A 24,804-nucleotide genomic window follows, 5' to 3' on the forward strand; every position below is an offset into this window, starting at 1 on the left:
TCACCTACAGAAGTTGGTCCAATAGAAAATATTACCTCACCCAGCTTGTATCTTTTGTTTAAATTGCATTTTGTGTCTTCAGGCTTCCTCAGTACATGGTGGCCTGCTACCAGAAGGCTTTAGCCAATTCTAAACACTCCAAATTACAATTTACATTCAAGGCTTGGTAATTGGAAGTGCTTCTGTATCTGTAGATGACCCATCAGAATAAACTATTTCAGAGAAAGTTATTGGTATTGTGTGTTTTTTGTTTTTTGTTTTTTTAGCTTTTTTCAAAATTTAAGATACAAATTATGGAAACTTTCAGTTTCTCCGCTAAGTGAAAATAATATATTCTAAGTATTGTTTTATAACTGAGTAGGGGGCATGGATACATTTTAATAATACAGATGTACCACTTAATTGTAAAAAATTGTTGTTTGTTTGTTTTTGTTTTTTAGGGCAACAGCCATTCTGGCATATTTACCACAGGAACTTCTAGGCACTTCATGTTATGAATATTTTCATCAAGATGATATAGGACATCTTGCAGAATGTCACAGACAAGGTAAGATGATTTATAATTCAGTGTTAAGAATGAGGGTTTTGGTTTCAACAAGTAAAAACAGTCAAAATGTATATTAGTCTTCCTGATATTTCACACAAAAATAACTTAAAGGGATAAGATTTTTTCAGGTTGGCAAACGTTAGATTTTTCTTGCATGAAAAGGACTTTGATAAAAGGACTCAACTAAACTGGGAGGAGTGGTAGATACGCTGGAGGGCAGGGATAGGATACAGAGGGACCTAGACAAATTGGAGGATTGGGCCAAAAGAAATCTGCTGAGGTTCAATAAGGATAAGTGCAGGGTCCTGCACTTAGGACGGAAGAACCCAATGCACAGCTACAGACTAGGGACCAAATGGCTAGGCAGCAGTTCTGCGGAAAAGGACCTAGGGGTGACAGTGGACGAGAAGCTGGATATGAGTCAGCAGTGTGCCCTTGTTGCCAAGAAGGCCAATGGCATTTTGGGATGTATAAGTAGGGGCATAGCGAACAGATCGAGGGACGTGATCGTCCCCCTCTATTCGACATTGGTGAGGCTTCATCTGGAGTACTGTGTCCAGTTTTGGGCCCCACACTGCAAGAAGGATGTGGATAAATTGGAGAGAGTCCAGCGAAGGGCAACAAAAATGATTAGGGGTCTGGAACACATGACTTATGAGGAGAGGCTGAGGGAAATGGGATTGTTTAGTCTGCGGAAGAGAAGAATGAGGGGGGATTTGATAGCTGCTTTCAACTACCTGAGAGGTGGTTCCAGAGAGGATGGTTCTAGACTATTCTCAGTGGTGGAAGAGGACAGGACAAGGAGTAATGGTCTCAAGTTGCAGTGGGGGAGGTTTAGATTGGATATTAGGAAAAACTTTTTCACTAGGAGGGTGGTGAAACACTGGAATGCGTTGCCTAGGGAGGTGGTGGAATCTCCTTCCTTAGAAGTTTTTAAGGTCAGGCTTGACAAAGCCCTGGCTGGGATGATTTAATTGGGGATGGGTCCTGCTTTTGAGCAGGGGGTTGGACTAGATGACCTCCTGAGGTCCCTTCCAACCCTGATATTCTATGATTCTATGAGTCTATGATATGCACTGAACAGTGAAAATATCCTAAGCTAAAGTTAAATTAGTATGGAGTCTTCTAATTTGCACTTCAGGTACAGAGATTTAGAAATAGTGCTGTTCTCTGCACCAAAAAAAAAAAAAAAAGCCAGTGAAACTGGGAGGATCTGCATCAAATCTCTACTCTTCATGTATTCAGTATGCAGGTCTGAAAAACTAGGGTTGTTCCTTATGTCTCCCTATTTTTAGTTTTACAGACAAGAGAAAAAATTACAACTAATTGTTACAAGTTTAAAATAAAAGATGGCTCTTTTATTACCTTGAGGAGTCGCTGGTTCAGTTTCATGAACCCTTGGACCAAAGAAGTAGAATACATCGTCTCAACAAATACAGTTGTTTCGTAAGTATTTTCTTCTAGCAGCTAGCCTTGAACATCAGGAATGTAACCCTGCTTCAAGTGTAAGATCATGGGAATTACTCTAAAAATTACTCTAAAAATGTGTACACATCGTATAAGCATCTGAGCTTAATAATGGCTAGCCTTACAACAAAAGGAATGAAATCTGGAAATTAGCTGATCTTTTATTACAGTTTGTATAAATCTAAATAAGTAAATGTACAGAGTAAGACACTGGGTCCCTAATCTTCTCATTGATTGTACACGGGTGCATTGCTTTACCCACGTGGAGCTTCCATTTTCTGCTTTGGAGTTCTGTGACGAGGCAGCAGTGTGCCTCTGCACAACAAATTGACTGATCAGATCCTGGATCAGCTGCTCCCTCCTGTTAGGAGAAAAGCAGTTTGGGCTCAATAATGCATGCTTGATGAGCCATAAGGGTTTTTGTTTTTCTTTTAGGATTGTTTTTAGTATATTATGCAGCTGTTGCTACTTAATGTGTCCTGCAGAACTCTTATTGATTTATATAGCCCTACAGTATGTGTCATTCACTATGGTTACCTCCATGATGATGACTAAATTTGTCTTATAAGTCACAAACATTGAAACTTCCCCCTTATAACATGCTATGTATATTTAGCACTTGCAGCTATTTTATCACTGTTTCTTCCTGTTGATTTCCTCAGCACCAGTGTACTTGATGGTGGAGATGCAGCCTTTCCGCAGCTTGCAGCTTCTCCGCACAGCATGGACAGCGTACTTCAGGCTGGAGAAGGTAACTACAGTATAGTGAGAAACTTGCACTTGCTAGACAGCAATCATTAACAGACTTTCCTTGGCTACTGAATTAACCCCGTGTGCTCCAGTTTGTTTCCGTCGTCCTCCCGAGATTATTAATTGCTTGGAAGATGATAGGTGTACACTGTACTTAACATATATAAGTTCCAACAAGGTCTCTTCCCCAGTGAGGTTAAATCTAATTTAGATAGAAACAATACAAATAGTGTCTGAGGAGGCAGAGTGAGAGCACACTCTCCTAGGGATCAGTGGTGGAAGGCTGTAAGGAGAGATTTGGAGGAGAGGAAAGGTGTTTGCCACATGAGGACAGCTCCAGGTATAGGTCATTTTTTTTATTTTTGGAAAAGACACCTGGTCTGATCCTGAGCTGGGGCTATGGCCAAGGAGCACTTAGTGCAACTCAGCTTAATCCTTAGAATCCCTAATCCTATCTTTAAGATGCCCCCAGTTCTAGATCTGTCCTACCACTTGTCCAGTGCCAGACACGAAAGCTGCTCTAATTTATGCTTGTTGCCTGCCAACAGCCCCAAGGGGCCGTTAGGGCAGCTAGGGATCAGCCATACACAGGAAATAGCCTGGTCATTTTATTGGCCACTCCTACATAGCAGCAGGGTTGGGAGGCTTGGTGACATAAGAGCTGCTACTGTGACTGTATGCCACATGAGGATCCCTCTGTTCTGGGGAAATCCTGTAGTAGCCAGTTTAGTTGGCTTTACAACTGTTTTGCTCTAAATAGAGCAGCAGAAATCTGCCCCAAAGTACTGAAAAATGAGTCAAGAATAGGGGTACTGGCCATTAAGGAGAGAGGATTGGCCAAGAATGTATGACCTGTGAGGTGGTGTGGAAAGGAACAGGAGCTGAGATGTAGGCAAGGATGTGGCTGCATTGCAGTAGTTTTGGCTGCATTTAGTATGTGCTGTTTGGGATCTTTGAAGATGAAAGGTGGTATATAAGAAGCTTTATGATTTTAAAATCTGTAATACAAATTTATTTTTCTTAAATTAGAAAAAAATCCTTTTAGAAAATATGCAGCCAAGTATTTCAGACAGAAAAGTTGAGGCAGCTTCAGCATCGGTTTATGGGTTAAAGTTTGGGCCAGCATTGGTTCGTGCTGTGACCTGGTGCACAAGCTTGCAGCACCACTCAAGTTTAGCCCACCCACTCCTTCATCATGATGGAAGGACAGCCAGGCCAAATTTGGGTGAGTGGCATTGGGGTCTCAGTGCCACTCAGAATTTATGCCTGCCATGAGTAGTGTGGAGAATGATTTGCCCACCCTGGCTTGGCCCAGATCCCACCATCGCCACCACTGGCATCGTGCAGGGCCTGAGGCATCTCACCATGCCAAGAGCGCAAAGGTAGAAGTGGGGCTGGGGATACCACTCCCACTGGCGGTGGCTCTGGAACTTAGGGAGAGGCAGGACTAAGAGGGGTCCCCTAGTTTCAGGCAGGGCAAAGCCCCCCATCTGCACAGGGAGGATAGGGGCCCCACAGTTCTTGGCCCGCTCTGTTCCCCCAGCCCTCTACTGAGTTGAGATGTGATTTGTAAGGCTGACTTTAAGGACCTGATTCTTCAAGGTGCTGAGCTTCCCCAATTCCCATTGACTTCAACCCAAAGGGTTCCTGGGAAGGTTGCTAGGTCTGAGTATGAATTGTTAACACAGAAGACCATTAACAATTGCACACAATCAATACTCTATCACTTCCTTATTATTTTAGTTCATTTTATGTCAGTCCTTTCTCTACTTCCTTCATTGTGCCCTAGAATAGAGCAAACTCCTCTTGGCTTCCCCATAAGCACTATTCAAGTGCCAAGTCTGTATTAGAATAACAGACAGCAATTTTAAACTGCAAGAACATAATGTTCAGAGACCCTGTTCCTTTTTACTCCCTTGTCAGACATTTGCAGTTACCCAAATGGACTTGATTTAAATGTTTTGCAGGTAACTGTGAATTATTCCCTGTTGGCGATGCTGTTCTGCTAACATGCTGACATGATAGTACTGTGCTTTTAGTGTGTGACAGGAAACGAATCCTCCCTCCCCCTGATTGAAATGTGTATAGACAGTAGATGAGCAGCTAATATTAATAAATTAAGTATTCAGCACTAACAGTTTGGGCAAGGTGCTCCCAGCTGGCCTGGGCCAGCTCACTCATTCAGCAAGCTACTGGTTATTATAGATGTCATTAGATATATAAGTCCTGAGTCTGAGCTGCATCTCCTAAAAGGCACAGCTTAGATTGGCCCAGAATTTACACCCATCATATTCTGGGCCCAACCCCCAGCATAAGTTAGAGCAGTCCCGGGGTCTCTTCTCCTCCCCTCCCCTCCCCTCCCCTCCCCTTTAAAAACCTTGCATAATCTCTTTCGCTTATTATGTGTGTGATCTTACAAATATTGTTCCATATTTTAGGTGGCCCAAAAAGGACCCATCCTACAGTTCCTGGTATTCCAGGTGGAACAAGAGCTGGGGCAGGTAAAATAGGTAGAATGATTGCTGAGGAAATCATGGAGATCCATAGGTGAGAGAAACTGGTATTCTGCTCTAACTTAGTAGATAATTTTTTTTAAAGGGGAAAGTAAGAAATACCCTACCTTTTTTATTTCTATAAGCACCAAGTATTACTATGCAGTTGCAGTGTAGCGGGTATTTTCCATTACAGTGAAACTTTATCTGTACTAAGGGTAGTCGGACATGGTCAAGACAGAAATGACAGCATCACAGACAAATATAATTTGTTCTAATTTTTCAGTTTGTTTCTTCTTACAGTTAGTTTTTTAGAGTAATCTGTGTGCATGATTACTGTAATAATCTGATTACTAGTCACTGTAATCACTTTAATAACTTTGGAAGAGTCAGAAAGAGAGCAGCTAACAGTGAAAGAGGTTAGCTCTGGAGAGAGGTCAATGAAGAAAATAGTCTGGGGAAAAAAGTTAAGTTTCACAAGCATAAACTGTATCACCCTGTATCACTGTAGAAGGCTGGTCTAATTTACACTACATGCCAAAGAATGTTGAATAGGTACCAAGAAGTAAAGATTAATAGATAACCTGCAGCAGAACAAGGAGTACTAGGACCAAATGCAGAGGTGATTTATCAATTGATGTAAGTTACATTGAGGACTCAAATACAGGACACTGCTTGGGGGAGGGAGAGCTGGAGGGTTGTCTGGGCTTGGGGGCACCCTGCAGCTGGGCTCTGGGGGACTAAGCGGTGTGGCTCTGGCCCAGGGGGTGCGCCCCATGGCTGGGCCCTGGGGAGAAGGGGATGTGGGTGTCTGAGATCAGAGGGGCAGAGTTTTCCCCCAAGATGTGCCCAGCTGGCACGTGTGACACATCCAGACTGAGACACCCAACAAAAGCAAAACAAAGACACCCAACAAAAGCAAAACAAAGACACCCAACAAAAGCAAAACAAAGACACCCAACAAAAGCAAAACAAAGACACCCAACAAAAGCAAAACAAAGACACCCAACAAAAGCAAAACAAAGACACAGGAACTGGGTTGTCATAGGAGTTTCTTTAACTCTCTACTCCTGGGGGAAAACTTTTGTTGTCTGTGTTGTTACAGACATACTTGCTGAAACGTAGTTTGAAATAAATTACCAAAATAATTGAAACTGGCGTGATTATGCTGTGTTATTTTGTCAAATAAAATATGCAGAATTTTAAACTATTGTGTGCAGAACTTTTAATTTTTTGGTGCAGAATTCCCCCAGGAGTAATACAATGCACGGAGAGAGCTAGGTGCCTAAAAGTGGGATTCATAGAAGCCAGCATGCTCAGTGGGGAGCCACTTAAGCTAGCCAGTAGGAAATGCTGAGGAGTGGGGTATGGCCTAAGCCCCACCCCCAAAGGGAGTTCAATTTTGTGAACATTAGTGGTGTCTAAATGTTGAAATTAAGTACCTAAGATTCAATTAAACATCAAAACCCCTTGTGAATCTAGCTCTAAGTGATTTGACTAAGGTCACACAAGCAGTCTATGGCAGAGGAAGTTGAACCCAGATCTCCTAGGAGGCTAGTATCCTAACAACTGGACCATCCTAATATACACAGAGAGAGAATCATAGAATATAAGGATTGAAAGGGACCTCAAGGTCATCTAGTCCAACCCCCTATTAAAACAGGACCAATCCCCAATTTTTGCCCCAGATCCCTAAATGGCCCCCTCAAGGATTGAACTCACAACCCTTCTCCTCTTGCTCTAAGATAATAGTATCTGCCCTTGTCAGTTCTGTTCATACAGGCAATACAACTAGGTAGCAAAATGGGTAAACATTTTTGGAACAATGGAGAATAAATTCCTGCTATGTGTCTTCGTTCATTGAAAATTCTCACTATGCTTGAATGTCAGTCCTAATTTTTCCAGTAGGTGGCCACAGGTGCCACACAAGCTATGCCATATTTCACTGGGATAAAATGGCTTGTTAGTGAATTGTTAGTGGCCTGGAGGTCACAAATCACAGTGGGCTGGATGCAATTTACTACCAGATGTCTTGTGGCAATCGATTTTAAAAGTGAAATGGTATGGAGTTAGACCACTAATTAGTCCTCCATAGGAGACAATAGTTTAGTGTCTTGCACTTCAGGAATAATCTATTATTTTACTCTCTGACATTCATTTCTGAAGTGTGAAAATTAGACTAAGACCAGTTTGAAGTGTTATGTTATGTGAAGGGACTCTGTAAAATTGGCATAGGAGGATGCCATGTTTGTGTGTATCTGACTCCAGCCCAAATTTGCTCAGTTGAATGTGTTTTAAGACCTGTAAACTCATCTTGGCGTCTGAAAGTAAAGTTTGCTGACTCAGAATGGGGATGAGTGGGGTGCAGAAGAGATTAAAGCAGGCTTTGCAGACACCCCCAATTCAGGAGGCCATCTTTCCACCAGTCAAGCCCCAAACATGAAGGCTGGTCTAATTTACGCTACATGCCTGTCAGCAGTCTTAAATAAGGGGCTGTTTTATATGGCTGGTCCCCAGCTGCCATAAAGGAAGCCCCTATCATGTTCCCTGCACCCAGCTAAATTCCACTTCACTAGCAGCTGGGATGGTGGTTGTCATAGGACCTGCTACAATGAGCTCTCTGGCACAGGAGGTTCCTTGCTGCCTGAATCCTCCAGTGGGAAAAAAACACGAAAATCTCACACATCCAATAATGATTCTGCAGCTTTAGTTTAGTTAATAATCCTGATGATGCACAAGCCAGGAAAAATTCTAGATCCTTCTTCCATAGCCTGTGTTGATGCTGAAGGCACAAGAGGAGTAAAAACTAGTGACATATTTTTATCCCTTCAGTGACACACAAAATGAGCAGATTTGTTGTATAGGAAAATAACATTTTTACATAGTTGCTTTTGTGCCCCCCCCCCTTTTAAAATTAAAATAGCCAAATCTGAGGCTGAGCAAAGAGTTTTAATAGCTGTAAAAAAGTCTACTGAAGCTCATTTTAAATAGCATTTTGTACTATTATTCATCTTACTAACAGAAACAAAGTACTTTGGATTGTATACACTCCACCACTCTTGTTTTCCTTTCAAGTGGAGAGAGCCCTGGGTTAGTTCCAGTGCTCTTTCACCAGCTGTTTCTATTTTCCTGTACTGCCTTCTGTTCACAACCTTCCCACTGAAACTCTGCCATGGCAAATGAGTTTCCCACTTAAAAAAAAAAAAGTTTGGCATTTTTGATGCTAAGAGGATCCTTTTTACAAATTACCACATGGGAACTACCCCACTCTATTTTCTCTAATTGTACAGCCAGCAAGTCTACAACTCCCTAGCATTTCCGCTAATGTGGAAAACATTCAATGCTAGTATACCAGGTTGGGGAAATCCTGAGCTAAGTAAAAATAGTGTAGCGTTGAAATGTCTCTTTTACTGCATGTGCACTACACCATAGGGATAAAAGCAAATGCCCAGCATAGCTATGTCATGATAGCTTATTGAAAAAAAAATAGGAAGGAAAATATAAGGAAGAAGTTTGTACTATTAACATCTCAAAGCATATAGAAATTGTACATAAGTGTGGCTCTCTTTTGAGTCTCCCTTAGAGCAATTTTATTGTTTGGACATTGTAGGCCAGACCTTTCTTCAGCTTATATAAATACTGTATGCAAATTTACATCAGCTGAGGATCTGACTTTGTGTATTGCTTAAAAATGTTTCCTACAGAGGCTAGGCAAGAAAATGGTATAGGGGAGAGCTGAAGTTTATAATCTGAGCAAATTGGAATATGCCAAATTCAAGTAATTGATTCAGCTATTTATGTCGTTGAGGGTAATAGTGGCAGCAGTGTTAAATTAATGGACAGACTAGCACTACAGACCTCATACCAACAGGAAAAAAGTGATCACAAAGCATAATCCTGATGCTAACACAGTAAATGCATCACCCCAAACTGCATTTTTGTGGGTAGTTTTGAGATATCAAAGGTCTTGGCATTTGGAGATTCACTTGCCCGTTAGTCTGTTGCTGGCAGTAAACATTCAGTATCCACCAACATGATTCATTGTTCTCAAGATGAATAGTACGTTAATTGCATCATTTTGCATTGCCTCTTTCTAATTTTAATGACATTGGTTTGAAAGGATAAGAGGGTCATCACCTTCCAGCTGTGGTTCCAGTCCATTGAACATTACCAGCACACCACCCCCTGATACATCTTCTCCAGGAGGCAAAAAGGTGAGAATAAAAGTTTTTAAAATGTGAATCAGTGGTAGTAATTGAATTCTTTGTCACGTTTCATAAATCTGGCTATCTGATCCCTTGGCTGCCAAGTCTGGGGTAGCAGAACCTATCATACTTAAGGTTTTGAGTCTTTATACATAATGAAACAGCTTCAACAGGAAAGACTGAGAGAGACCCATCCCAGAATACCCCATATTGGTTTGGACATTTACCTACTATGTGGGAGACTCAAGTTCAAATCTCTATTCCAAGTTAGGCAAAGTGGAGACTTGAATCTGGGTCTCCCACATCCCAGGTGAGTGCTCTAACCACAGGGCTATGGCGTATTGGGGCACAGACTCCTTTTGTGGTTTTGGGAATAGCATTTCCAAATTTCCTTTTTTTACACAACAAAAAGTGGTTTAAAATGCCCAAAATCAAAATGAAATGTTTTGTTTAACCCAATGCCTGCTTTTGTTTGTTTCATGAGAAAAACCAAAGCATTTTAGTTTAGGGTTGATCAGAAATGAAGAAAGTTGGTTGGTTCGTTTGTTCAATGACCCCTATGTTGCTATGATACATATCAGCTTAGCCCTAAAATTAGAAGTCCTACTGTGAGCACGGTGCATTAGTCTAGAATAGGGCTGTCAATTAATTGCAGTTAACGCATGCAATTAACTCAAAACAAATTAACACATTATTTTTTTAACGAGTTAATCGCATACCTCTGAAGACAGGACTCGGTGGCAGCCGAGCAGGGAGGGAGGGAGGCACCAGGTGCGGCAGCAATCAGGAGGTGGCCAGGAACAAGAGACAGCAGGTGATTTGGGAGAGCCGGTCAAACACCTTCCAGACAGAAGAGTGGAGCCCGGTCCCCTGTCGGCTGCCCCGTCCCCTCCCTGTTGGACAGGGCCTGCCTTAGGAATGGGCAAGAGGGGCCACCGACCAGGGCACCGTGCTTAGGGGGGCGCCTCTGCATGCCCTCCTCCTCCAGCCGCTCTGCTCCGCTGCTGCCCCAGCCTCCCCCCACCATGGAGCTGCCTCAGCCAAGCTGCTTTGGACTGGGAGACTGCCTCCTGTTTGTTGCACAGGGCAGGGAGGCTGATGTCAGGGTATTCCCCTCCCCTTGCCCATGTACCCGATGGCTGCTGAGCTGGGGTCAGGGAACAGGGGGGAGCCTATCTGCTGCTGGCTCAGGAGTGAGTGCTGCTGACAGCAGCTGCTGCTGGCTGAAAAAGCATTCAGGTCTCTGCTTAAAGAGACCGCGCTCCCCCAACACACACACACACACACACACAAATGCAAGTATTTGTAATTGAAAATAATAATATAAAGTGAGCCCTGTACATTTTGTATTCTGTGTTGTAATTGAAAATCAATATATTTGAAAATGTAGAAGACATCCAAAAATATTTAAATAAATGGCATTTTTGTTATTAACAGTGCAATTAAAACTGATTAAGCGTGACTATTTTTTTAAATTTCACAATCAATTTTTTTTAATCGTTTGACAGCCCTAGTCTAGAACAGCGTGTACAATATTGGGACTGGCGTGGAGCGTAGACAGATTTGGAGAGATAAAAGCAGGCCCTCCAAGAAAGTTTGGTACATATAGATAAAGGCTTCTGAGCAGCATCTCTTATAGCAAGCACATTACATCTGTCTTCCAAGAGCTGCATGAGCATTCATTTCTTCCTCTCGCTTCTCTTCTCATGCATATGGAAAAGTCCTTTGAGAGTGGCTGTTTCAGAGCTGCAGCAAGAGAGGATTAGGCTAAATTTGGGATGATTTGTCACAGGGGGACCTAAAGTTACATGTTTACTAAAAATTGGAGTAGAACCTGCTTAGTACTATGTCTCAAACTCTTATTTCAAATTTTAAATGGAATGTCTTAATGTATTTCTCCCTTCATTGGCTCTTTATTTGAACTATAAATGCATTTACAATATCTTAGGCTTCAGGTCGGTGTTTGCTTAATCTCACTTATGGGCTAGATTTTTCAATGGGCTCTGTGCACCTGTGCCTTTGAAAATATCTGTAGAAATGCTCTAGAACCCTTTGGACTGCATGGCCATAGAATTCTTGCATACTTCTTCTCCTTGTGGCAGAACTGTGCTCTGGCATCTAAACTTTCATTTTATAAAATTATTTCATAAGAACATAAGAATAGCCCTACTGGGTCAGACCAATGGTTCATCTAGGCCAGTATCCTGTCTGCCGACAGTGGCCTGTGCCACATGCTTCAGAGGGAATAAAAGAAACAGGGCATTTTATCGAGTGATCCTGTTTTTTAGTTCCAGCTTCTGGCAGGCAGAGGTTTAGGGACACCCACAGCTTGGGACTGGGTCCCTGACCATCTTGGCTAATAGCCACTGATGGACCTATCTTCCAGGAACTTATCTATTTATATTTTGAAACCAGTTCTAGTTTTGGCCTTCTCAACATCCCCGGACAACAAGTTACAAAGGTTGACTGTGCGTTGTGTGAAGAAGTACTTCCTGCTACCTATTCATTTCATTGGGTGACCCCTGGTTCTTGTGTTATGCAAAGGGGTAAATAACACTTCCTTATTCACTTTCTCCACAGTATTCACAATTTTATAGACCTCTATGATATCCCCCCTTAGGCATCTGTTTTCTAAACTAAACAGTCCCAGTCTTTTTAATCTCTCCTTACAGGGAAGTTGTTCCATCCCCCTTATCATTTTTGTTGCACTCCTCTGTACTTTTTTCAGTTCTAATATATATATTTTTGAGATGGGGTGACCAGAACTGCACGTAGCATTCAAAGTGTGGGCGTACCATGGATTTATATAGTGGCATTATTTCTAACCCTTCTAGTTCCAAAACTAACTTTGAAAATGTGAACAGGAAGTAAACTGCAATAGGATTTTCTTAAGGCCTGGCCTACACAAAAAAGTTAGAGCAAGCCAGCTACATTGTGCAGGGGTGTAAAATCCACACCCCTGAGTGATGTAGTTAAACTGACATAACCCGCAATGTAGACAGCGTTAGGTCAATGGAAGAATTCTTCCGACAACCTAGCTACTGCCTCTTGCGGAGGTGGATTACCTATACTGAAAGGAGAACCCCTCCTGTCAGCATCAGTAGGGTCTACGCTGAACCAGTACAGCTGCTGTGCTTCAAGTGTAGACAAGCCTTAAATTCTGCAGGAAGTCTAAGAGTGTCAACACCATTTATCATTTTAGATGATACATCCAACAGATGTGCTTATTGCACCATCTCAAAATGCTTAACATACCTGCTCAGGTGACAAAACCCGAACAGTTCCATATTCAGTTTTCCCACAGACTATTCTGGTGCAATTATACATTGTCAGTACAAAAACGTGACATACTGAAAACTACAAATATTGTGAACTTAATTTAATATCAACAGTGAAACTGCTGTGCTGATACTTCCATAATTAATGAAAAACCTCCATATTGAAATAGAACTGCTGCAGAATTTAGGCTCATTTTGCTGCTGAGTACCTTGGGCCTTCTCTATAGCAAGGAGCTGTGGGAAATGCTGTTGGTGAAACCACTTGACGTTTAATCAGAGATTATAGAGCTGCAAGCCACCGTTAACTTCCACCTCCCAGAACAGCTACTGGGGAAAAAGTAAGGAAGTAAGCTATTATCCAGAACTGATGTAGCTGCAGGAAGGAAAGCAATTATTAATTATTTGTATTTCTGTAGTACGTAGGAGTCAGTCATTGATTAGGGCACCGTTTTGTTATGTGCCATACAAATACAGAACAAAAAGATGGTCCCTGCCCCAAGGAGCTTACAATCTAAGACCGATTTGTGCGTGCAGTGTTCCCTTATTCTGTTAATCCTTCAAATGATGTCTTTTAATCCTATTGGGAAGAGGAGAAGAACTCAAGTGCCCAGGGCCCCAAGAATTTTTAATTCAGGCCTGCTTGATAATGCAGTGTTAATTCCTTCAAGAGCTATATGCTATGTCCCAAAACTGATTCTGCCTCTTTACCACCGGGTTTACATATTTATAATATAATAGAGTAATTTGATATCCAGATTCTTCCATGTGCATTGATGTGTCAGTGTGCTAGAATAAATTTGGATTATGAGATTATGCAAGAATATTGATAAGTACCTAATGCTTATGATACAAGGCATATTTGGAAAACTTAACAAAAAAGCCTATATCAACAAGAGTCAATGTGAAAATGCTAATTAAAAAACAATATGGTAGAAAACCTTGTTATGCTAAATATCCCCAGAAAATAAAATCACATACATAGGAAAAACAAACCCTATCTAGGAAACATGCTGAATACTAAATACGCTAATACCCTTCTAAAATTTTTTTAACAAAGTAGTGAATGAACTAAGCAATGTACATTGCATGCAAGACTGCAAACTTTGTATCAATTCAAAGGAATGACTCAGAAAACAGCAAGACATTGCCCTGATTACATGTTGCTGGAGGTAAGCAAAAGAGACAGGCTAAGCAATAGTGGATATCACCTTCACATTTGGTTTGGCTCTCCTCATTATGTAAATAGTGTTTTTATCTATTCCTTTAATTTGCTTTCTCATGTAGAAACTCTGTTATGTACAGCGACTTTGTCTGAAGCTTACAGCAGAACAAACTACTAACCAGACCTCCAGATTATTACAAAACTGGTCACTTTAAACGTTGTCTCAATATGATAAAATATACGCCCAGACCAACAAATATTCAAATATGGATGCTGAAAGTAAGGCTACTAAAGAAGTGGTCTGATTTTCAGATGTGCTGAACACCTGCATTTCCTTTTACTTCATTGAGAGCTGCAGGTGGTAGGTAAACTTTTAAAATTCGGTCAGCTATTTAAATTTGGACATTCAGTTTTGAAAATATGGGTCGAGGGATAATGTTTTCTACCCTTTCTGAAAATAAACACAAGATCTTTCTTGCTGAAGAATTGTCAACTTTCAAAGAAAATAGTCTTGCACCACCTACTGGGGAACACATAGTGTGCCAGTTCTCACAGCCCCAGATGCATTTTTATCAAGCTAGAGATATCATTTCAAATAAGTTTCCTAAATACAGTAGATTCCTCTTAATAGCAATCCTGTTATTAACAGCTTCTGCTTATTAGCAGCATTTGGCAGGACCCAGACCCATCCCATTGACTTTCATGTTAATGAGATTTGGATATTGGCAATAGCATGATGCCTATGGAGAACTTTGGGAAGAAGGGCCTTGGCTGCAGGCAGGGTTGTGGGGCTGCGACCAGGGAAGCAAGCGCTTGGCATGTTCCAGTGCTTCCTTTCCTGGGTGCAGCCATGCAAACCTGCCTGTGGCTGGAGACTTGCCACCCACACAAAGGGGGAGCCCTTTCTGGAGTCCTGGCACTTCAGGCTGGGATGGGGCTTTGGACAGAGCAGCAGTGGAGAGGAAGCTAAAGCCCACTTGCTGGGGCTTTCCACGGGGAGCAAGTGTGCTGGGGAGCTATACAGTCCCTCTCCCTGTGCTCTGCCCTGGCACAGGGGGGCTGCAGCTAAAGAAGGTGGTGTTGGGACAAGCTGAGGCTGGGCACAGCTTGTAGGGTACAGGGAGAATTACAGTGCAGGCAACCCCTGAAGCCCCAGCACACCTGCTGCCTGTGGAAAGCTCCAGTATCTGGGCTGCAACCCCCCCCCCCCACACACACACACACTACTGCTGTGCCTGCAGGCAGGTTTGCAGCCAGGAAAACATGTCCCACCCTGGTTGCAGCCCTACAAACCTGTCTTCTGCTTATTGGCAACTTCCAGACCATGGCAACTTTTTGCTAGGAACAAAAGTTGCTAATAAACTGAATCCAGTGTATACAGAGATTTTAGAAATACAAGTTAATTACCTTTATACGTGCAGTGTGTAGTATCAGGTTATAATTACAGGTGGAAGGTCTGTAGTGACCATAGTAAACCAATGCTCTCTCATTTGTGATGTCACCAGCCCCCATTATTAGGACCATAGGCTTATTAGGTTAAAGATGAAAAAGATTCATAACAGTACTGATTACTGTCCTATTGCTGTAGTAGAGAACATATAATTAACTAGAAGTCTAACATTGATTGTAACTACTTTCATTGTCTTGTGACCTTTAGCCCTGGTGCTGTGCACCTTACATTGTTTTTCCTTTCCAGCAAGCTAGTTAATCACTTCAGAATCCTTGTAATGGAAAAGACAAGAACATAACTTCATACACTGTTTGTTGCACAAACTGACATGCTTTAAGTGAATACACAATATCTAGATGGGTAGAGCCTGGAGCCCATTGCTCACAGGCATTGTCCCATTTAAGTCAACAGAAGTATTTGTACAAGTATGGATTTTCAAATTCAAGCCTTGAGACAACAGAAGTTGTTGCCAGAGAGACTGACTAGAACAGTAGTTAAATGGTCAAAGAGAATTCCCTTTACCATTAGGGGAATATATTTAATTTGCAACCAACCTCTGTTACAATATTTCAGTGCTACTGTGTTTATAAATGTATAAGCCAGGCATTCAAAGTAGTGAAAATAGTAAATTGTAGTACAGCTGATTTCATATTACTTTTTAAAATTTTGGCAATGAAGTTTCTCTAATACAAACCACAGTGACTCAGAGAACACAACATTTTGATATTTCAAATTCTGAATGTATAGCTCATGTTAGGAGTTTCATGGGTCTAGATCAGGGGTGGGCAAACTTTTTGGCCCAAGGGCCACATTGGGGTGCAAAACTGTATGGAGTGCTGGGTAGGGAAGGCTGTGCCTCCCCAAACAGCCTGGCCCCTATCTGCCCCCCCCTCACTTCTCACCCCCTGCCTGCCCCCCTCAAAACCCTCAACCCATATAACCCCTCCTTCCCCCCCACCTGTGCCTGCCCCAACTGCCCCTGGGACTCCACCCCCTATCTAACCCCCCCCAAACCTCTGCCCTATCCCACTACCCCCTGTTCCCTGTCTCCTGACTCCCCACCCCCACCCTCCGTTCCATCCAACCACTCCCTGTCCCAACTGCCCCCTGGGACCCCCGTGCCCCTTAGCCAGCCCCAGCCCCTCTACCATGCTGCTCAGAGCAGCATGTCTGGCTGCCACACTGCCCTGCATGAGCATACAGCCAGCATGGCTATGGGGGAGGGGCTGGGCAGGACTGTCCTGCAGGCTGTAGTTTGCTTACCTCTGGTCTAGATGACCGAGAACAGAAGTTATTTGCTCCATTTTTAATAAATGCTTATGAAAGAGAATAAAGTCACTTAAGACAAATCAGTGAGTGGCAGCAGCCCTATAGTTCACTCTTTCTTTGTTTAAAGAAGTTAGTATCATAAATACCCTTGCAGTAGCATCAGCAGCATAGAAATCCCATCAGACTAAGGCTATGGATACACTACACAGCTTGCCGCTGAAGTGCTGCTAGGGCAGAAGATCTAAGCCAACAGGAGCCTTTGCGAAGAGTGGTAGCGATGCCGGCAGGAGAGCTTCTCCCACGGCCATAGCATTGTCCAAACCTGCACTTAGGTCAGGGTAACTTACATTGCTTGGAGGGGTGGCTTATTCACACCCCCCAGCAACATAATTTATACCAACGTAAACCGTAGTATGCACATAGCTTGAGGCACATTCACAGGTAGAGCGCATCATGGAATTCAAATTCCCTCGGAGAAAATACAGAAAGCATAAAAAACCCCAAGAGTACTGTGGAAGGAGAACTCACCCCCCTCTCCCAACTAAAGTAAAATGTTACTACAACCTCTACCTCTACGACATAACAAAACTTAACCGTGATTGTAGCCCGACGCTGTTTCTCTTGCCCCAGGAGCCAGGGGTGAAGTGTAGCATTGCTGTTATGCTTGCTGTCAGGATTTTTGTACACTACATTCAGCTTGCGGAGTGCTCCCTAAGGGAATAGTCTCTTCTCGTAACCTACGCTGCTATAAAGAAACTACCAACTCCACGTGCAGCTCTGGCCAGAAAGTCAAGGCGCCGCACCAGTGCCCCCCTGAGGGAAAGCACTCCATTTTGGTTCTAGAAAGAGAGCAGGGGGGTCCATACAATGAAGGAAGTAGGGCTGCTTTGCAAGCAGTTTCAGCTAGTGTATCATTGAAGAGATCACCACTGAAAACGCCATTAAAGAGATTTACTTATGGAGAAACTAGACATGAATATAAGGCTAAAAAACTGAAGTCTTAGCTACACAAGAATGGTTTTTGATATTACCTGAGGCGTGAATTTGAACCGCTGCAGTTACACCAGCAAAATCCCCACGTGGGGGGACAATCTCAGAGAAGAGTGCTTTTTGGTTTGGTTTGGTTTGTTTAGCTTATGTCACTTGGAAACAGGTTTAAGAAAAACTGAAAACTGCTGCTTTACACCAGACCAAGTGTCCAGATTCAGGGGAGGGGTTAAACCAGTGTAACTATACCATGGTAATACCTAAATCTTTCCCATCTCAAGAAGCCATTAGTCAAAGGGCCTGACTCTCTGCACTAGTATAAATCACCACACCCAGAGGAAGGAAGCAAAATGAGAGTAAAAATGCTACCAATTCAATTAGTAATTTCCATCCTCTTTCCACTCACTTTACAGATGGAAATAACTGGACAAGTTGCAGGGCAGTGGAGCATCAGGCTATATTTTGCTTAATTATTGTTCTTGTGGATATATTCCTTAGAGCAAGCTCAGAACTAAATGACCTCTAATATAAGCACAGCCGAGTAGTTTCAACTAGAATCATAAATTTGTTTTTGCTTCCTGATTACCCATTATATTAGGGTGTGGGGCAAAAAAACCTTCCATCTCTACTTAGAGCATCCGGTGGGGTCTTTGCAGCGCAGATACTCACCCATGGAACGTTACTAGCCAGAACAAGCTGAGCAACCCGTGGCACTCTGTATCAAGAGGATTACACTAGAGATTGTGTGCTCTTCAGGGTTGGGACTGTAGCCTGTATGTTTGCACAGCACCTAGGCACTACCCCGATTACAAATAAATACTCACTTTCTAGGCATCAGGAGTTAGACAAAATCATTACAACCTCAAAGCGTTGACCTTGCAGTGTGAGGTGAAGGTTCAAATGCATTTTCTAGATAGCTCTATTTGAAATCTACAAGTGGGGGAACTTAGAAATTCCACAGCAAGAACCCAGTGTTGCCGATAAATAAATAAATTAAAAAATTAAGCAATGTTGTGGTGTCTAAAAAGCAGGTGTTTCTGAAGAAAGCACTGCATGTAAAGATCATTGGTTACAGTACCTTTTATAGCAATTCCCTTACTTTCTAGTGGTTGAGAAGTGTCAAAGCAATGTACACTTTCACTGGGCAAATAAACTTTGCCTATTCCCCACTGAGGCTTAAAATTATTGATACAATAGTAAGCATGAAGCATTTTAAGATAATTTCATGTTGTAGGTGGCGTTTAACTTTAACAAAGTTGGTTTGCAGGTAGATTGTGGTGAAGATTGGGGGAGATATGCGAGACATTAATATTAAAGTATCCTGCTGTGAAGTTTCACTAGAACGCAGTTTAAGTTCATATGTTTGGATCCTAAGACTTGCTGTAGGTCCTCCTTTTTCAGATGTGCTACATAGGTTAAGGCTGAGAGCAGCGTGAGTACCATAGGACACTAGAAGTTTACATTTTTCATTTGTTTCTAGATTTTGAATGGTGGAACTCCAGACATTCCCGCTGCTGGTTTACTATCTGGGCAGATCCAGGATAATTCTGGCTATCCATATTCCGACAACTCCTCCATTCTTGGTAAGCACAGTCATACAATTAAGTCTGTAGTTCAGAGGTGTATGACAAATGTAACTCTAGCCATCTCAAAGCATCATCTTTACACAAAACTTTATCTAGAATAAAATTAGGCTTAAGAACGTTTTAGGACATCAAGTCCAAGTAATATTCTTCAAAAAGAAATTAGTAATAAATGCCTTTAAAGCTCTGTGCTGATAAATACATTATAGCTTAACTGGTTATAGCAGTAAGCCCTATTTTTACATGGTGTCTGTTGACATACCTCAACTCTGTGCACACCCTGACATGATCTCTTGCTCATTCACAAAACAATTAAAATGGTAGTTTATGCAATGAATCTTTCCCAGATGAAGGGGAACCATTTCCCCTAGCAAAATAAGAAAATGTTTTATAAACATCTACCCTATACGGTTTTCAACACAAAACATTTTCCTTAGACTGTTTGAGCCTCTCACTTCCTATCCCTCAAAAGTTTGGCTTCTTTTCAACAGCCATTTTCAAGCCATTTTCAAGTCATTCTACTGAAAAAATGAAATTGGATTTTTTTTTTTTTTAAATAGAGTGAGTTGGAAGTGGCCAAGGCCCCCCACCAGGCTGGCACATTGGTTACCTGAAACTGCTCACCCTGACATTCTCCCCCTTTCACACACCTCTGACAGCCCTTGTCCTCCACTAACTCCCCATTCAGCCTCACGGTTAGCACAAATCCTGTAGGGAATTTTTCTGTCATTGGGGTGAGATCCCAGCTGTGTACTGTACGCTGATGAGTGCATTTGCAATCAAACATCCCCCCACCTATCAGAATGCAGTTTAGCATGTTCACTTCCAACTCAGTTAATAATTGATACTTTTTTCTGACCAATCACTTTATACAATATGTAAAATATTTTAAATGCTTACTGGAGTTTTCTTTTAATTCTTTCACAGGGGAGAACTCTCACATAGGCATAGATATGATAGACAACGACCAAGGATCAAGCAGCCCCAGCAACGACGAAGCTGCAATGGCAGTTATAATGAGCCTTTTGGAAGCAGATGCAGGCCTCGGAGGCCCTGTGGATTTCAGCGACTTACCGTGGCCCTTGTAAATGCTACATATTAATTCAGCATCTGAATATCAAAGTGCATTATTGGTGGAGTTCTACAGTCTGTGAAGCTTGGATTATGAGAACAGCTTTTATGTATGAATTTCATAAAAGCCATATCAGAACACACAACTCATCCGACCATGTGTCATTTCAGACAAAGTGGAGATAAACATGCTACAGTGTTCTTGCATTATGGATTTGGTTAGCTGTGTATAGCTTGCATTAATTGTATATTTTGGGATTCTGTTCTTTTTGAATTTTTTTTAATCACTGCGCAACTCAGCACTGTTCTCATTGGTAGCTTTTATATGCAAATGGTTGTTTCAGATGTATGATGTGTTTTTACACTACAAAAAGGTCCCCCATGTGGATATTTCTTATACTAATTGTATCATAAAGCTGTTTATTCTTTCTTGTCAGAATCCTTTACTATAAATATTGTTAAAGTGTAATGTATTAGACAGTTAAATATTTTTAAAATAAATATGTTTCCCTTGTTCTAAAATGCAGCATTTACTTTTTTGTAATAAAAAAATTTCTGATAAAACCCACTTAAGTATGGTAGAAGCCATAGATTGTGCCTTGTTACTTTCAAAATGGAAAAAAAGAGAAACATTCAGTCCCAAGGCTTCATTCTCCGCTCACTGCTTTCAGCCAATTTCATATACACACACTTTACAGTTAAACACATTGCTAAAATGTGAGCTTTTTTATAGATTTGGTTCTTCTATAATTCCAGTAACTTAAAAATTATCATGAACTATCTTTGGAAGTGCATCCATTCGATAAATGGAGAGAATTATAGTTTAACCATATTGCCTTACTTTTGCCTAATGGAGGAATGTCATCAGGTTTTTATTTTTGGGGCAGGGGGAAGAGGGGAGACTGATTGTTTCTGACATTTCTGCCTCTTGTAAGTATGTCCTGTAGTCAAAACAGCTTCTCTAGTAACCTCCCGAGCAAAACCACCTCTTATCTATTTGGCGTCAAGAGGCGAACAATTTTTAATATTTTAATTCAGAAGATAGGAATCCCAGCACTGGAGAATCTAACTGGTATTTGATGGCTGATAAGGAAGGGGAAAATTGAAGACTGACACCATTCCTTCCATCATTAACACATTATATTCCTCCTCTCTCCTTAAGACTAGAGATGGAGAAGGAGTAAGTGCACAGATAGTCACTGGAATTTATACCTAGTATAATATATAGTCTTTGGTAAGGGATAATTCATTTGTCAGACTGATTAAAATAATGGAAATTTTATTTGAATGAAAAAAATTGAATTTACAATCATTTAATAAATGAAAAGTGAACCATCTGCATTTTTTCTATTCCATGAGACTTACTACAAACTTTTAGTAAATAAATATTTCCATCAACAAATTCAGATAAGGCAAAATTTAAGAGAAATCCCCCTAACAATTGTTCACAATCCTTCAACATGGCTCACATTACAAACAAGTGAAAAAATTCACTGGAGAAATTTGAGTTGGGCAGGATGTTAAATGGGTAATTGAATAATGTCCTCAATCCAAAAACCCCAGTGGTAATCATTTTGTGCTCAATCATATACAATACATTTAAGAGTCCACCTATTTAGAGCAAACTATTTACATTTAAATGAGTAGAAAGACTTTGATAGAAGCACTTTGTTAAAGTTAGCATTGTGCAACACATTTAGAAAAAATGGCTTTGAGAATCCATTTATCAAGCAGCCATTCATAAAGTGCTACTATCAATTCTGATTCTGCATTTTGCCTTCCATGTAACAATATTGAATTTACAGTAGCCAGCAGATCCCATTGTTTTTGATGGGCCTAGAAGGACAGTCCAGCATACAAATAACCAATATCGCAAACCTACTCAAACAAATACATGTACGTAACTGGAACCTCAGGATGTTTTAGTTGTACTCTTTAAAAACCATGATTAGATACTCCTTTGGTCTCCAAGAGAGCCCATTCTGCAATATCCTAAACACTGTGTTACACAATGAAGAAAAGCTGGAATTGCAGTGCAGTATGAGAGAGAGTCACTTTTTAAAGTAGCATGCTTTTGTTTGAATAAGAATCTGAATCAGAGTGCTGGGTTTTGTCCTTCTGGGTCCACATCATTGTTGCTGGGTGGAGGATGAATAGGTAGAATATCCAGCTCATCCACTTGTGGTGTGGGGTGCATTACCACTAGCTGGTCCTGGGGGATATCTGCTGCAGCTGCTGCTAGGTTTGTAATAGATTTACTTTTTACACACTGAAAGTCAACATGCCGACTCTTTCCTTCTTCTTTTTCCCATGACATCCGAATGAATGGTCTTTGGACATAGTTGTAAATCACCTCTGGCCTCCCACCTGGCCGTTTCTTCACTTTTTCTTTGTATGTGGGGTAACCTAAAAGTATTAGAACAAAATGACAATTAAAGTTTCCATTACTACTTAGCTCAAAGTTCTCCTTCACCAGCTCAGCTCCAAAGCATGTACATAACCAGCCAACCAGAAGGTTGAGACACACTGAAGACAAGCAGGTCCATTTCCAGATTAGCATACAGAATGATGCAGACACCACCATGTTTTGGGTTTATTTATTTATTTATTTTTTAAACATCATGCATTCCCCCAGTTTACAAACCAAACACAAAAGCTGATAAACATTAGCCAAAATCCAAGGAGAAAAAATACTAAGGCCATTTACTACTAAAGCAACTCTCTCTGGACCTATTGAAGAGAGTGCCTGCAAAAGTAATGCTAGTAACTCTCCCCTCCAGGCAGAACGTAGTATGCTACTCTCACAGCACTACTGACCTGGAGAGCAAGGGATGAGGTTTGAGATGTGAACCCCCAGACTGTTGATATAACAACGTACTGGCATGAGTACTCCAGGCTGGGTCCCAAGCATTTCCCCCCTCATTTCAAACAACCTAAAACATTGAGTAGTGACAATAATATATTACTATAACTTGCGCAGCAAAGCAAAACTGGTTTCCATATTTGTTTTGGGGGTAGGAGGAGAAAGATGCAACCAAGTGGTATTTTATTTCTCATTAGTAAGTATGGAAAATTGTCTCCAGTTTTATTTCTGTGGGGGCCCAGACAGATAGATAGCAGCTGTTTTCTCTCATTTCAAAACAAGAAAGTTGGAATCTAAATACCAGCAGTAAAGGTAGAAACGCACTTAATAGTGTCAGGTTTCAGAGTAGCAGCCGTGTTAGTCTGTATTCACAAAAAGAAAAGGAGTACTTGTGACACTGAATGCATCCGATGAAGTGAGCTGTAGCTCACGAAAGCTTATGCTCAAATAAATTTGTTAGTCTCTAAGGTGCCACAAGTACTCCTTTTTTTACTTAATAGTGTATAAATGAAAATAGGGTTGCAGGACTAATACAGTTTTCAATTCAATTCAATTCAATATATTTTAGAGAACATGACCAATTCTAAAACAATTGGATGCATATTTTAGGTTAGTGAGCTAGAATCATCCAGCTGCTTCACCCAACCTGGCAAGTGGAAACATTGCATTTGTGAGACTATTTAAGATCATCGACAAGTTCACTTCCCTTAAATCACAACTACTGGGTTTCTGGGAGCCCAGTTCAAGACTAACTCAGTTCTTGTTCCTGCACTCGTGCTCTAAAAATTTAGGGATACTAAACACTTCAGCTGTCCTTTGCCTGACCAAAGTTGTGCTAATGGAGTCTAAAGAGACCAGCATCCAGCCCGTCTAGGCTAGAAGAAGATGGTCATAAATACAGCTGGCCAACACTGTTCAAACTACTTTTGGGGGAGAATTTTGCTTGACAATTTCCATAAAATCTGGCTTATTGCTTTTTTGAGTTACAACATTCTTATTTATGGAAAACCAGTGTTCAGTAAGCTTAAAAAACTTTTCCTATTTTTCTACCAGCTGCTCTAGTCATGAAATGGGACAGATCCTTAAAGCTCCCTAAAGTTCAGAGTAACCCAATTCCTTCCTTCCTTTCTCTTCCCCCACAGCCCAGTCATGGCAGCTTTCTGTATGAGAGGGGTCAGTGTGCCTATGTGAGCAGGGCATGGGCAACATTTTTATATATAATTTTACATTTAAAAGCTCCATTATGAGATTTAGGTTGCAAAGAGAACACCTGAAAAATAGGAAATCCATAATTAAGGTCACAGGATGCAGCAGAACCATCCACTCATTGATAAATCAAAAAAAGGTCTGCAGTAAGAAAGTATGTTAGAATCTGGACACAAGATAAGCCAACAGGGTGAACAAATTAGTTTCCAACAGACTAATAGGCTAATACCACTGACTTACAATAGCTCATATAGTAAAGTAGGAACAGAGGCTGTACAGAAGGGCAGAAGCACAGAAATGTCCTTTGCCAAAGGATTAGCTTGGAAGCAATACAAAATTACTCATACCTTCAATACCCAGTCGAATCTTCTTGAGCCCCCTTTCCTTCAGAACCGATTTGGCCACATCTCTGTTTTCAATATACTTGAAGAATCTATACAACTTTGTGCTGTAAATAACTGGGAAAATTGCATT

The 24,804-nt window shown here is 41.3% G+C and overlaps 2 protein-coding genes across 9 annotated transcripts in view; one reads left to right on the plus strand and one right to left on the minus strand.

Moving 5' to 3' along the window:
- Positions 1-20,730, plus strand: part of BMAL1 (basic helix-loop-helix ARNT like 1) — an 84,612-nt gene extending 63,882 nt beyond the window's left edge. For 4 of the 5 annotated variants that reach the window (XM_084630750.1, XM_084630751.1, XM_084630748.1 and 1 more), the window contains 7 exons: positions 441-547; positions 1,843-1,993; positions 2,677-2,765; positions 5,203-5,311; positions 9,377-9,470; positions 19,088-19,190; positions 20,118-20,730. In XM_084630750.1, the coding sequence (XP_084486876.1) occupies positions 441-547; positions 1,843-1,993; positions 2,677-2,765; positions 5,203-5,311; positions 9,377-9,470; positions 19,088-19,190; positions 20,118-20,278 (814 nt within the window). In that variant the 3' untranslated portion in view covers positions 20,279-20,730. The remainder of the gene's footprint in view (positions 1-440; positions 548-1,842; positions 1,994-2,676; positions 2,766-5,202; positions 5,312-9,376; positions 9,471-19,087; positions 19,191-20,117) is intronic. The other variant, XM_084630747.1, reaches the window with a different exon arrangement.
- Positions 20,731-21,596: 866 nt separating this feature from the next.
- Positions 21,597-24,804, minus strand: part of BTBD10 (BTB domain containing 10) — a 50,989-nt gene continuing 47,781 nt past the window's right edge. For all 4 annotated transcript variants that reach the window (XM_084632572.1, XM_084632571.1, XM_084632570.1 and 1 more), the window contains 2 exons: positions 24,678-24,788; positions 21,597-22,667 (listed from right to left, as the gene is read on the minus strand). In XM_084632572.1, coding sequence (XP_084488698.1) covers positions 22,357-22,667; positions 24,678-24,788 — 422 coding nt within the window. In that variant the 3' untranslated portion in view covers positions 21,597-22,356. The remainder of the gene's footprint in view (positions 22,668-24,677; positions 24,789-24,804) is intronic.

The sequence above is a fragment of the Lepidochelys olivacea genome (genome assembly GCF_965140295.1).
Source record: "Lepidochelys olivacea isolate rLepOli2 genome assembly, chromosome: 6".
Lineage (NCBI taxonomy): Eukaryota > Metazoa > Chordata > Testudines > Cheloniidae > Lepidochelys > Lepidochelys olivacea.